This window comes from Lemur catta, chromosome 14 (genome assembly GCF_020740605.2).
Source record: "Lemur catta isolate mLemCat1 chromosome 14, mLemCat1.pri, whole genome shotgun sequence".
In the NCBI taxonomy this organism is placed as follows: domain Eukaryota; kingdom Metazoa; phylum Chordata; class Mammalia; order Primates; family Lemuridae; genus Lemur; species Lemur catta.
In genome coordinates, this window is record NC_059141.1 from 16,724,726 (window position 1) to 16,740,394 (window position 15,669).

Here is a 15,669-nt window from a genome sequence, read left to right on the forward strand (position 1 = left end):
TTTATCATTGAATCACAGGTAATCTTTTTAACAAATAACATCCCCTTAAGAGAGACATCCTAATGTATTCCCTATTTGAATGGGAGTCATTATCTCAACCACGTATGTGACTTTTCATTGACTACAACATAGGTCTAACACATAACTTCTAATTCTTTAGGGTGTAGTTTGGTGGCCGTCAATGAAATGAAGCATAGAATTGAAACTGCACAAAATGGTACAGTTTGGGTCAAGAGTAGTGCTGCCGTGGAAGGAAAATAAAAGCCACCATTCTTAGAATTAATACTTTCTTCTAAAGAAAAGACCTCTATCTTTGCTGAATTAATGAGCCAACCTCGAAGTTGTTAACATTTTCATTTCAGTTAGTTTCTAATCCTAAAGTGCCTCACGGATGCTGTCCTCCACACAATGAAAAGAATACATTCTATGAAGCTAAATGAATATCTTCTAACTGGTATCCTAAAGCTTACAATATACTCAAAGCGCAAGAAAAAAAGAAAAATTTCAGCTATAGTAGAGCAGTGGTCTTTCAAGTATATACCTAAAAGAGGTTGAGAAAGAAATCTACTAGAATTAGAACAGTAAAACTTCTATTTATATTTATTATTAGTCTTTCAGAATGGTAGTTTTGTACATTTGATTCCATCAAAAGGTACACCTCATTTTAAAAAAACATTAAAGACAGTAAAATTTGGAATACTACAAAGTTTTAGGAAAAATACCTCATAATAAATGTATTGCTTCTACCGTAACAGTGACAAAAACATAACCACAATAACTAAGCCCATAAAAGGTATCCAAAAAGGATACATGACAATAACTACAATCAACAATCTTCTTCCTTAAAATGCACATATCAAAGTTGAATACACACATACCTTATGGCTCAGCATTTCTACTCATAGGCACATACCAAACTAATATATACCAAACTATCATGCAAAAACATGGATTCATCTCCATAATTTCAACATAATGTTGAATGAAAAAAGCCAGATGCATACAAAAAAGTACATACTGCATAACTTCATTCATAAAAGGTCAAAACTGGCAAAACTGATTTATGATATAAAAAGTTAGAATAGCGGTTACCTCAGGGAGGGGGTGACAGTGACTGGAAAAGAGCAGAGAGGCTTCTGAGAAGAGTTTATGATATTCTATTTCTTCACTTTTGTGAAAATTCATTAAGCTGTACATAGGATTTGTATACTTTTTTGTATGTACATTTTACTTCAATAACCAAAAAAATACAAACTATGTGAAAATCAATTCATATTTCAAATATGGCAAACACCCTGACTTAAGTTTCTGACAAATTTTATGACATACTACATAAACACCTCTAAGATATGCACTTTGCAAAGAATAACTTTTAATAAATTTAAAAGTAATTAAATCATAACAGTAAGTTCTCTAACCACAATGGAATTAAATTAGAAGTCAGTAACAGTTAGATAATTAGAAAAATTCCAATATTTGGAACATAAACCACAAATCAAAGAACAAATTGCAGAGAAATGAGAAAATATTCTGAACTGAATAAAAACACAACATATCAAAATTTACTGGATGTAGCTAAAGCATCCTTAGAGAGAAATGTTTAGCTTTAAATACTTATAGTAGAGGAAAAGGGGTCAAAAATCAATAGTCTTTCTCCTTAAGAAGCTAGAAAAAGAGGAGCTTAACCCCAAAAGAGGAAGGAAACAATGTCATCATAAATCAAAGAACAAATCACAAATTAGAAAATATTTTCAACTGAATGATAAACACAACATAAAATAATTTGTTAGCTATGGCTAAAGCAGTGCTTAGAGAAAAGTATTTAGGTTGAAGTCTTTATGTTTGGGGGTGGAGGGTCAAAAATCATTGATCTGAGATTCTACCTTAAGAAGCTAGAAAAAGGAACAAACAAAACTGAAGTTGTTGAGCAATGGTTCTCAACTGTGGGCAAAGTGCCCACCAAGAGACATTTGGCAATGTCTGAAGACATTTTTGGTTATCACTTCTAGGCGAAGCTACTAGCATTCTGTAAGGAGATGCCAAGGATGCTGCCAAACATCCTATTATGCACAAAACAGATTTATCTAACTCAAAATGTCATTAGTATTGAGGTTGAGAAACTCTATAGGAAAAAAGTAATAAAACCAAGGATACAAATTTTAAAAATAGAAAAAGGGAAACAACAGTGAATATTAATGAAACTGAACAGTGACTTTATTTAAAAAAAAAATCAATAAAATTGATAGACTACTTCTAAGGCTGATGAAAAAAACAAAAAAACCAGTATTAGTAATTAAAGACTGTATTATGCATCACTACAGATCCTACACATATCAAAAGGATGAGAATATTATGAACAACTTTATGCCAATGGTATTTATCCATATCATTTAAATTCAATGACTTAGATGATACGGACAAATTTCTTGAAAGATACACATTACCAAAACTGACTAAAGAAGAAAAAGAAACTATGAATAGCCTTGCATCTATTAAAGAAAGTGAATTCGTAATTCTTAAAAAACCTTCCCACAGGCCAGGCACGGTGGCTCACGTCTGTAATCCTAGCACTCTGGGAGGCCAAGGTGAGTGGATCATTTGAACTCAGGAGTTCGAGACCAGCCTGAGCAAGAGCGAGACCCTGTCTCTACTAAAAATAGAAAGAAATTAGCTGGACAACTAAAATATATACAAAAAACTAGCCAGGCATGGTGGCACATGCCTGTAGTCCCAGCTATTCCGGAGGCATGAGGCAGAACGATCACTTGAGCCCAAGAGTTTGAGCTAGGCTGATGCCATGGCACTCTAGCCTGGGGAACAGAGTGAAACTCTGACTCAAAAAAAAAAAAACCTTCCCACAAAAATACCTCAAATCTGTAAGTCTTCATTAACAAATTTTACCGAGCATTTAAGGAATAAAACCAATCCTACAAAAATCTTTCCAAAACACAGAAGAAGAGGGAACACTCCCAATTCATTTTATGAGGCCAGTATTAGCCTGATACCAAAACCTGACAAAGAAATTACATGGAAAAACAAAAAAGTACACTAATTAATCTCTGATAAATACAGATACAAAAATTCTGAACAAAGTATTACCAAATCAAACCCAACAACATATAGAAAATATCCTAGTTCCTGGGAAAGAGCTTCTAAAACCTTGGAATTTTCCAAGCAGTTAGGAATGTCTTAGTTATTTGTGGTGGGCCCTTGGACCAAATGTTAAGTTTATGCTAAGATGACCTAGAATGGGCGTTGGTTATGCCAGAAAGACCAACCATGTGATTAGAGGGTTGGGCTTTGAGTCACTGAGACTGGCCCAACCACTAGGAAGTGAAGAGGTGCTAGGGGTTGACAATTTTATGACCAATGATTCAATGATTCCTGTCTATGTAATAATATCCCAGTAAAAACTCTGGAACCTGAGACTCGGGTAAGCTTCCTGGTTGGTGAACACAGTGATGTGCTAGAAGGGTAATGCATCCTGATTCCATGCAGAGAGGGTACAGAAGCTCCATGTCCAGGACCCTCCCAGACCTCACCCTATGTGTCTCTTGATTTGGCTGGTCCTGATCTGTACCATTTATAAAAAAACATAAGTACAGCACTTTCCTGAGTTCTACAAGTAGTTCTACTGAATTATTAAACTTGAGGGGGATGTGAGAACCTCTGAATTTATAGCCAGTTGGTCAGAAGTCAGGGGGACCCGAGGACTCTTACACTGTGGCTGGCATTTGTGGTAAGGACAGACATGTTGGAAACTAAACTATTAAACCTGTGGAGTCTGTGCTAACTGTGGGTTGTTAGCATCAGTACAGCAGTAGTACAAAATACAACATGACCAAGTAGGGTTTATTCCAGTAATGCAAGGTTGATTTAAGCTTCAAAAATTAATGTGAAAGGAGGGGTTAAAAACCTAGCTATTGGGTACAATGAACACTATTCTAGTAATGAGCACACTAAAAGCGTCATCGTAAGCATTATAAAAGGTATCCATGTAACAATAACATTTGTACCCCCTTTAATATTTTGATATAAAAAAATCAATGTAATCCTCCATATTAACAGAATAAAAAGAAAATCCACAGTATTATCTCAACAGATGTGGAAAAAGCACTTGATAAAATTTAGCATCTATTCATGATAAAAACTCTTAGCAAATTAGGAAAGAAAGGAATTTCCTCAACCTAAAGGTATCTAGGCAAAACTTCAGTTATCATACTCAATGGTAAAAGAATAGATTTTTTTTTCCAAGATCAGTACAAAGGCAAAGATGTCCACTCTCACCACTTCTATTCAGCACTGTTACTACAGGTTAGAGGTCCCAGCCAGTGAAATAATATAAGAAAAATAAATATCATACAGAATGGAAAGGAAGTAAAGAAGGTCTTTATTTGCAAACATCATTATTGTCTATTTGGAACATCCTAAGGAATATACAAATTACTGGAGTGAGTTTAGCAAAGTCAGTTTACAAGATAAACATGCCAAATTCAACTGCCATTTACAATAGCATCAAAGAACACTTAAGGATAAATTTAACAAAGTATGTGCATGACCCACACTCTAAAAACCCACAAAATTTTGCTGAAAATTAAAAACCCCTAAATAATTACAGAAACATACCTTGTTCATGAATTAAAAGATTCAATAGTTAAGGTGTGTCAAGTCTCCCTAAATTAATGTATAGATCCAATGCAATCCCAATCAAAATTACAATAGGCTTTGTTGTAGCAATTGACAAGCTGATTCTAAAATTTATGTAAAAATGCAAAAGACCTAGAATAACCAAAGGAACTTTTGAAAAAGAAGAACCAAGTTGGAAGACATTCACTACCTGATTTCATGACTTATTAGAAAAACTACAGTAATTCCAACACTATGGTATTAGAGTAAGGATGAATATTTAGATCAAGGGAATAGAACAGAGAATCCAGAAATAGACTCACACATCTGTGGCTAACTAATTTTTTACAAAGGTGTCAAGGAAATTTAATGTAGAAAGTATTACATACTTTTCAACAAATAGTGCTGGAACAACTGGAGGTCCATCGGCAAAAAAAAAAAAAAAATTAACTTCAACCCTTATTTCACACTTTCTACAAAAATTAACTCTAAATCAATCTTCAATCTAAATGTAAAACCTAATACTATAAAACTACTAGAAGAAAACATAAGGAAAATTTTTGTGATCCTGAATTATGCAAAGATTTCCTAACACATAGAAGCATGAACCATAAAAAAAAAACAGGATAAATTGGAATTCATCAAAACAAAAAACTTTGCTCTTCAAAAGACAGTTAAGAAAATGATGAACGCAAACTAATGAGTAGGAGAAAAATATTTACAAAAGACATGAAATAAAGACTTGTATAGAGAATTTACAAAGAACTCTTACAACTCAATAACAACTCAGTAAAAAAAAAAAAAATAGGCAAAAGATTTGAACAGACACTCCACCAAAAAAGATGTATCAGTAGCAAACAAGCACATAAAAAGATGCTCAGGGTCATTAGTCATATAAGGAAAATGCAAATTAAAACAGAGTGAGATACTATGACATACCTATTAGAATAGCTAAAATTAAGAAGACTGACAATACCCAGTGCTATCCAGGACGTGTCTCACAAACTGTTAGTCAGAAAGTAAAATGAGGCCAAGTGTAGTGGTTCACACCTGTAATCCCAGCACTCTGGGAGGCAAAGGCAGGAGGACTGCTTGAGGCCACGAGTTCGAGACCAGCCTAGGCAATACAGCAAGACCCCATCTCTATAAAAATTTAAAAATTAGCCGAGTGAGGTGGCACAGAGGCTGAGACAGGAGGGTTGCTTGAGTCCATGAGTTTCAAGATTACAGTGAGTCACCACACTCCAGCCTGAGCGACAGAGTAATGCCCTGTCTCTAAAAAATAAATAAATATATATATTTTTTTAAAGAATGTAAAATGGTATGGCCACCATGGAAACCAGTTTGACAGTTTCTTTATAAAGTTATATATACACTTAACCAGCAACTACACTTTAGGTATTTACCTAAGAGAAATGAAAACACATGCACAAAAAGACCTGTTCATGAGAGTTCATAACATTTTTGTCATAGCTAAAAATGATAAGCAACCTAAATGTCTACAAATGAATGGATAAAAAATTATGATAAAGCCATACAATGGAATATTACTCAGCAATAAAAAGGACTGAACTACTGATACTGAACATGAATGAACCTCAAGACATTATACTAAATGGAAGAAGTAATACACAAGAGTATACAGATATGACTCAACTTATATGAAATTCTAAAAATGGTAAAACTGCACTAACAGAAAAGAGATGAGAGGTTGCCAGGGACCAGAGGTGAAGAGAGAAGAGATAGTAAAGGGTCACGAGATAACGTACTGGATGATAGAAACTGTCTACATAATAACTGTGTTGATGGTTGCATGACTGTATACACATCACGTCCATGAATTACACACTAAAAATTTGGGAATTTTGTTGTATGGAAATACTTCAGTAAAGTAATTAAGCCTTATCATGAAATTGAGGCAATAATCTACCACAAAGTACTCAGGGATGAGAGTAAAACATCAATTCCTTATTGTAGGAGACAATAATATAAATTACTAAGAAGCGTATAATTTGAAAACATCATTCCCTTGGGGAATATTTTGCTCTCATGTACTTTATTTAGAAATATGAGGCAAACAGCTAAAGAAACTGCTAAAATACTAGAAGTGGTAACCTGTAGGAAGCAAAAATTAGATGAGGAGAGATAGTGCAGGGGGACTGTTATATTCCTTTATAAGCTATTTAGTTTCCATTGACTTTTAAAATCATATACATATACTACTTTTTTAAAATGTTAAGAATGAATTTAAAATAACTAGTTCACTTTCTATTCCTAGTACCACCAGAAATTAAGAAGCATCTTATACATACTAAAGTTATATATTATTTGTGAAATAATCAACTACAGAGAATCCTGAAGGTTAATGATTGCTCTTAAACATATTTTCAAAAGTTAAAAAAGGACATTTATGATAAACTACTAATTATTCAGACTACCTCATCAGTTTATAACACATTCTATTACAGAACAATACTCTATAAACCTTTTAAAATGGAGAAAATATCAGCGATTTCCTAAATAATTCAGTGTTTTAGGAAAGAGGCATGAAATAAACATTCAGTAAATACTTGCTGGGAAAAAAAAAAGAATGGCACTATAATTAACAGCATTACCAATAAATATAAAGCTCATTTTTGGAAGCTGCTCCTAATTTTTGTTAATATATTCAGTTCCTCCCTATAGAGACATTATGCATCTATTACTATTTCAAAGAATCTTATTGTCTCTAAGAGACGTATACCACACAAAAAGGTGGTCCTCAAAGGGAATATGGGAGGAGAGGCTAGCAGGATGACTGAGTCTCCTTGCTCTGGGAGCTGTGCAGGAGTGGAAGTGCCATCTTCCAACTGGCTACATTCCTCCTCATCATCCCTTATCAGTTTATTTCAAGTCTTAAAGGAATCTCTGCATAATATTTATTCACCCAGTCTACCTTCAGTTCTTCTTAGCACGTGTCACATGTTCAAGACTTTCCATTAACTTACTGCAATAAATAAGAACAGGCAATCTTTTTTTAAACAGTTTATTGAGATATAATTTACATATTATATATTGTATCACTTTAGTTCTGCTATTCATATAGAAGATATACACAATCACACAAGACTATAGTGGAATCAAAATTAAACACCTGAAAATTCACGTCTTCTAATACCAAGGCAAACTTACTATACACTACCTTCTAGTCTCTTTTATTACATAAAAGGAAAGGTTTTTTTACAGTTTCTCAAACAATGAGAATCCTAAATTGTCCCTGCCTAATTAATCAAAATCAGAATAAAAGAAAATCAGTTGCTTTATCAAAATATATGACTTGCTAAAGACTAAAATTATGTCTCTCTACAATTGAGAAATGCCCATTTCAAATGGCTTCAAGACTCTGGCCACTCAGCCTCCAAAAATGTATTTACATGGTATTCTCAAAGAACTATCAAAAATATTTCCCCTGATAAACAAAGGCAAGGAAATAAGCACCACATGGAAACCCTTTTATCCAATGTCATCAAGTGAAATAAAATCTGTAACACATTCCCTGAAATGTATGCAGTAACATTAATAACAAAATTATCTACTGAACCAAATATTTTGTCTTATAAGAAGTCAGTTCCTCAGACAAAATGTAAGGAATTTAGTGCTAACACCAAGTTATGAAATCCCTGTATCTCCCTGAATGCATGTTGAAGTTAACCAATGGTCAAGTGTATATTGTGAATCTATAGCATTCCTACAATAACATATTGTAATCTTTTTCTATAAATTTAAACAATTCACTCTCTGTACTTTGCATCTGACACAAAAATGGCCCTGTTTATAGCATCTTACTGCCTTGTATTATTTACCGTTCTATTTTATGTAGATAATCTATTTCCAAATATACCATAAGTTCCTCAAGGAGCTCAGGCCTCATGGCAGAGTAGCAGGTATAGCAACAATTCTATGTAAATTCAATAAATTTGGTTACTAATTACCTTCAAGAGAGCAGTTTCAATAGCTGGTGAAAAAGGAAGCAAACCACAGAGAGTTAAAAATAGTACTGGCAAGAAGGCATTAAAAGCAGCAGCACATTTCAGGCATTTGACAGCAGAAAAGCAAAGCACTAACACATAAAATTTCAAGTTACAGTCACTGAGTCTTAGTTTTTAAGTATATTATTACGAAAGGCTGTTTGCTAATGCTGGAGAAACAAATCCCAGGGATCTGTCTCATCTTCTAGTTCTACCTGTGGAAATTACCTGACACAGCAGTCTAGTTTCCTCATCAAAAAATGGGGAAAATAATTCCACTTTACTTCACAGAACTGTCCTGAAATCTAAATGAGATGATAATGTATGTTAAAGGACTTTATGTACACATAGTATATTAAATGCAAGGTGTTACAATTATTATTATTATCATCAGTGAAGATGGAGTCTACCCCTTGACCCAACAATTCTAATTCTTCATGTTTACCCTAAGGATCTAGGTGGACAAATACAAATGTATCTGTAGAAAGATTTTCATAACAGCCCAGTTTGGAATGACAAAAAAATCCGAAAATAACTTAAATCATCAATGGATGACTGGCTTAATAAATTATGGTACATACATGAAGTATAATCTCACATAATTATTAAAAATAATGTCCACAGATATGTAACTATGCACATAAAGAAATGTTCAAGGTAAGTGAAAGCAAGACTGCAGAATGTTCAACCTGAAGAAGCCTTCCCTCATCCATCAGACTTGATCAGATAGTAGATAGTAGAAAGAAACTTCATGAAACTAAGGCTTCATTTAATTCTTCTGTGAACAGATACATCAAACAGATAAAACCAGAAGATATTATAAAACATCTCAAATTACTACTGGAAAAAAATCCTCTATTAACTATCCTATAAAAAGAATTTTATCACCATCTCTCCCCCCAAAAAACTAAAAATCCATGAAGACAACAGCCAGAAAGGATATAAAGCTGAAAATATAATACAATAATTCCCTCTAAAATATTAATAAGACTGAAACATTTCTTTACTCTGTAGTTTAAGAAAAGTTAAACTAAAGCCTTATAAGCAACAGGAAAATTATTTGTGTTTTAATGCCCTCAATCTTTGAAGATAGAACTGAACTACCACTGTTGTGAGATTTAGTATCCATAGGACACTACAAAGAAATTACGTATCAACTTGAAATTCAAGCATTAAATTGGTTAGTTACGACTTTCCAGGTCACCTTAAGACAATGCAATTACTATGTATGTGTCATAGACTCATATCAATATTTACTACCAATATATGATAGACTTTTTGATTGTTGAATATACAAGTTTTGGTATCATTTTATCATGACATAAGATGACAATAAATGTTCTTTAAAATTAAGTGTAGTATTCTGCACCCTACTATAATATACTTGTTTAAAAGAACTGACAGTTTGGAGACTTTAATTCTTCAAATACTACATATTTTTTTCCTTTCCAAATGTGTTATCAATCAACATCCCTTAGAATAAAAGTAATCAGAGTTTGCCAAAGCAGGAGTTGCATACTATTCCATCATTTCTCCTTCCAGTCTAGTATGGTACCTAGCACAAAAAAGAAACTCAGTTTCTATGTAAGACAGACTACCTGGAGTTTGAAAACCTATTCTTTAAGACGGGGTCCCCAACCTACGGTGAGTTGTATAATTATTTCATTATATATTACAATGTAATAATAAAAGTAAAATGCACAATAAATGTAACACACTTGAACCATCCTGAAACCATCCCCCCCAGTCTGTGGAAAATTGTCTTCCACGAAAACGGTCCCTGGTGCCAAAAAGGTTGGGGACCACTACTTTAAGAAACACCTACTGTGTACAGGGCACTGTGATAGGTATTGGGGATAAATGTTTAAGCAGAAGGGACTCAACTCCTGCCCTCACAGAGGACAGGACACAAATATAAGAAACATCCTATTGTAGAAACTGTATTTCTACAAACGTGATGAACACTATGAAGGAAAAGTAGAGGTGCCATGAAGTATGTGAAGACCTGATCTACTATGGCAGATGAGGAAAGGCTTCCCTGACGAAGTTATAATTGAGCTGAAGTTGTAGTATTATTATACAGAGATAACTTGGCAAAGGGAGAGGAAAAATGATTCCCAGCGGGAACAGAATATGTGCAAAGACCCTGAGGTAGAAGGAAACATGGTATATTGAAGGAAGTGAAAGAAGGCCAGCCAATATAATCCATGAGAATTATGGTTGCAGGGACACCAGGTAGAAGGTTACTGTAGTTGTCCAGGTGAGAGATGATGGTATCTGAGATTAGGAGGATAGCAATGAAGGTAAGAGAAAAGAAGGCAGATCCAAGAGACATTGAGGAAGAAATCAGTGTTACACTGAAGTCATGGCTCATCTAGTAGAGTTTTAAAGATGACAGAACTTGAGGTTTTCCAGTTGTGAGACCGAATAGTAAAGCAGAGAATTTTAGCTTATCTGATGCTCCCCAATGAGCCAGACAGCTATTGCAGCCAGGTCCTCTAATAGCAGTAACAGCTTAGCAAGACTGATTTTAGGAAGTGTGCCAGAAGGCTGTGACCAAGACCACAGTACTATCAAGCATGTGTTTAAAAAACAATTATATATCATAGGTCACCTCCCAACTGTCAGAAGGATCCCAAATGATAAAATTATTGGTATTTGCAAGGTACATACTTGTAATATCGTATTATATCATTTATTTTCTCTCCTTTGTACTTCTGAGAAAATAAGATTTCAAGGATTAGGGGAAAGGGCATATAGGATTGATATTATGAGTCAATGCTCAGCATAAATTTATAAAATAATATTTTTTCAGGAATATCACGTTATACCTGAAAAAGTCAACTACCATTGTATCTTAAAGATGCTACAATGGTCAGAAAAACAAATGTCATTTTATGACATATATCAATGATCAATGCTCAAGATGTATAGCAGGAACAGCAACTTCCACAAAGGTAGCTTTTTCACTGGGAAAAAATAAGACACATACATTCATTAACTCTATTCCTTTCCTTGTTTCAGATGATGAAAAAATGGAAATTTCTATAAATCTTCTTACTTTATGTAACGGGTATAATAAAATCTTTATTAAATCCAAAAGTAAGCTTAAAGTTAACAGGGAAGCCTACAAGTGCCCCCTTAAAAATGGATTAACACTATTTCCCAAATACCCCAGTATTGGAATTTGATCTTCAGCTCCTGTACACTTCCATGAGGCAGAAATTTTAAATAAGTGGCTAAGGAGAAATAATTTCTAATGTTTCACTTTAATATACTAGTTTCTTGCTCCTTTGCTACAAGGGATCTGGTCATCATCTGTGGCATATGTACCTTGTTCTGTAAACCTATATCTTGCTCTATAATCCTATCTTGCTCCCCCTCAATAAATTTCACCTGGTGCTTGCCTTGAAACACATACACACACTCGTGCACACATTTTTCTCATGTGCCCCAGCCTAAACCCCACACATGGAAGGACTTTGAGATATTAACTTCTAAAATCTATTTCTTTCTCTCTTTTTATTTCTTTCTTAATACTTATATTCCCATGAAAAAGTACTTTCCTTAGTCTTAGGTAGTCCAATGTACATGTATTCTCCCTTGGGTACCTATCAGAACAACATGGCATTCTTGTAGTTTTACAAATTTTCTAACATCCTGTGCTAAAGCACAGTAATTAGCAGTATGATTCCACACACAATAGTAGAATCCTAACAGAATACCAAGAAACAGAAACATCACTTAATCAAAACCCCAAGCTGAGAAAAATATAAGACAACAGATGACAAAGACGTTCTTATTAATGACCTGTAACATAATTGGTAAAATCTAGAAATGTACATCTTATTTATGCCTCTATAATCCTTGGGTTGTTAGTAAAAATGTCACATCTGCAATGATGGGGAGATATACTGAACTACTAATACAGTACTTGATCTCTAAAACTGTCACTAAATCAGAGTCATAGAACTTCAGGTGAAGAAGGGACCTTGGTGAGTATCTAATAAATCCCCTCATTTTACAGATGAAAACGGCAAAGAACAGAAAGGAAATATAATGAGATCGTATACCTGATTTCTAGAAAATAGGAAAGACTTAAATACTTGTAGCATGCCAGAACCTAGGTCTGGTTTCCTATCTGGTACTCTTTCCAAGTCTCCAGGTTAAAAAAAAAAAATTGTTTAATCTACATATGGATTGAAAAATACACAAAAATGTACCATATTAAGCTTAAGACTATTTTTATAATTTAAGAAATAAAGCTTAATACAGAATAGTTCTAATGGAGAAGCCAAAAAAAATAATAAAATAAAGCGAACAGCTCTAAAGATAAGTCAAAGGGAGAAGAGTGAATGCTTTGCCTCAGTGATGTCTGAAATACAGAGGACAATCCAACCTCATGTGCTCTAAATTTTTATCTATGGGAGCCTCAGGTTTTCTGCATCAAGAGCCCTAATCCTTTTCCCTCCCTAATCTGCCTCCCCAGATGACTGACCAACCACCTGGCTAGAGCTCTACAAAGTCTCCAGGGAAACTTAGTTACCCAAGGATGGCTCCTCCCAGCCCCCCTCCCCATGAATGTTTATTATATTCTCTAGACAAAGCTTTGGCAATCAGAAATAAAGGTCTAATTTAATCTCATCAATGGAAAAGGCAGCCATCTGTTGATCTTCTTTTAAGAAAAGCCTTTTGAAAACTTCGTATGAGATGAATCCTAGGAAGTCACTGGCTCCCTGGAATAAAAACACTAAAGAGACAGCCAGACACTACCCAAAGTTTTAAAAAATGGAAGTCAGCTATGTCTGAGTACATCCAGACAGGCATATTCTAAAGGATCTGTTCTGCTTGAAGGACAAACATCTTTTTTTCAATTTTTGCTTAAAGCCCGCTTACCAATCCTATCTCATCAAATAAGAGGCAAAACTTCCGTAGTGTGGTCTTCCCCTTACTCCTTAACTAATCGACCTTGCCCACTAACTTCCTACTTTACCTAAATGCTTGTATTCTTTTAACAAAGTCCTTGATTCTGCTCTATACCCTGCCAGAGCTATTTCGGATTTTTAAAAATTCTCTTTGGACTATCTTAAACTTGGACAGAACAATGAAAGCTGGCCCAAGATTATGCTCAGCACGCTACTGCATGCATGGACACATGCTGCCAAGTCTCTCAACTTACTGTCCTCTCAGTCATAGACCTCCCCATCTTAATAATCCCAGCAAGAACCTCTTTGATTGTCTTTCCAGATCCTATTCCTTCCCTTCCACACAAAGCCAGGTTATGATTCTTAGACTTTATTACTTTAAAAGGGCCAAATCCCCAGGGTGGTGGTAAAGAAACCCACAGCGTTGCTCCAGAGTTAGGATTAGAGGAGAAACTTAGGTCCATAGGTCAGGCACTTCTGCCTGAGTTTGTGCTCCTTCCCTGCAGTTCCCCTTTCTAAACTTCCCCAGCTCCATACCTGTTGGCAGTGCTGGTGTTGCTGCTCCCGCTGCTGTGTTTCTGGGCCCGGCTCAACCTCCGTGGGGGCTTTGAATGCTGCAGTCGGGGGCTTGGCATGGAGGGGAAGGACGAGGCGTAGCCATGTTCACACTCTGAAGAGAGCAAGAAAAAAAGATGTAAGAAGAACCTAAATACCCAAATCCACGGATCCACAAATCCGAAGTCCTTACAGTAACAGGTTTTTGAAAGAAGTAAAATGTTTTCACTCTTTTTAGTTGGAAGATAAAAATCCCAGTCCTTGCCTAGACATCCATCTTGAGACATATACAGACCCAACCCACCGCCTGGAAAGAGGATACTTCCTCTAAACCAAACAATTTCTCCTTCCTCTCCAAAATCCTTTCTCCAAGAATTCTTTCGGACATAAATACCCTAATTTCTGAGAACAGTTAACCATTCCCTCAGTGATTTCACTTGTGTCAAAATGCCCCTTTTCCTTTAACTCTCTCCATTCCAGAGTGTCTCTCTAAGCCCCACGTTTCTGTGTACATCAGATAACTCAATCGCCCGGTCTTCAAGGACGGTCTCCCTCCTGACACCACAGTTCCTGCTCTCCACAGCTCCTTTGGTGGCCACCCCTGAAGGGAGCCCATCTCAACGCAGTCCGAACACCGGGATGCCCTTCCTTCCCCGACTTTCCCACAGCCTCGCCCGTCCACTCGGACCCGCCCGGCTCCCGCCCCGGCCCCACTCCGGCCCCACTCCGGCCCCCAGAGCCACCCGCCCGCCCCCTCGCCCTCTCCCCCTCCGGGTCCCCGCGCCCCTCCAGCCCAGGCTGTCCCCCTCACTGCCCCCACTCGCACGAGCACCTCCTCTCACACCTGTGTGCCTCACGCACACTCCACCTACAAACTCACACAAACCTGCGCGCGCGCGCCTCATTTCACCCGCGCGCACCCCGTCTCGCGCTGCACACGCGCACACGCGCGCCCTCCCTCACCCGTCGCACCGCACTCCCCGCGCGGGCTCAGGCGGCGGAGGCGGGGAAACCCAGCCGTTACCTCGCTCCCGCCGCTCCAAAAACTCTGCTGCCTCCAGCAGACGCTGCACGTTGATCATCCGCACCCGCTCCATGAACACCGCGGGTGGCGACCGGGGCCTCCCCACACTCCCTTCCCCGGCCGAGAGGAGGCGCCGCAGGCGGCTACAGTCCGACACCGCCCCCGGACATGTGCGGCGGGCGGGCGGGCGGGCCAGCCCGGCCGCGGCTCTGCGCGCTCTCCGCCGCGCCCGCCGAGCTGCCAGCAGCCAGCGCGCGGTTTGTTTACCTCCCGGCGCGAGCACGGGGTAGGGGCGGGAGTAGCGCCGCGGCCCGCCCCCGCCCGTCCCTTCCTCTGCCCCCTGGGGAGCGTAGTCCCGCCTCCGCCCACTGCACGCTGGGAATCGTAGTACACACGCAGCTTCAGTGCGCCTGCGTCCGGCAGGATTCCGCAGTGCCCGCTGGGAAGGGTAGTCCCGCTGGGCTTCCTTTTTTCTCTAGGGTGGAAGACTAAGAAGTTGCCGCCTCTTGCTTGTGCGAGGGAAGGATTTGAG

At 37.4% G+C, this 15,669-nt stretch overlaps 1 protein-coding gene across 2 annotated transcripts in view; it reads right to left on the bottom strand.

Annotated features, from left to right (window-relative positions):
* The window catches only part of MXI1 (MAX interactor 1, dimerization protein), a 71,880-nt gene that overhangs the window by 39,942 nt on the left and 16,269 nt on the right, over nucleotides 1-15,669 (bottom strand). Inside the window, exons 1-2 of one of the 2 annotated variants that reach the window (XM_045569072.1) lie at nucleotides 15,138-15,387; nucleotides 14,096-14,228 (exon numbers count right to left, since the gene is read on the bottom strand). In XM_045569072.1, the coding sequence (XP_045425028.1) occupies nucleotides 14,096-14,228; nucleotides 15,138-15,210 (206 nt within the window). In that variant the 5' untranslated portion in view covers nucleotides 15,211-15,387. Of the gene's footprint in view, nucleotides 1-14,095; nucleotides 14,229-15,137; nucleotides 15,388-15,669 lie in introns of those variants that run through there. The other variant, XM_045569071.1, reaches the window with a different exon arrangement.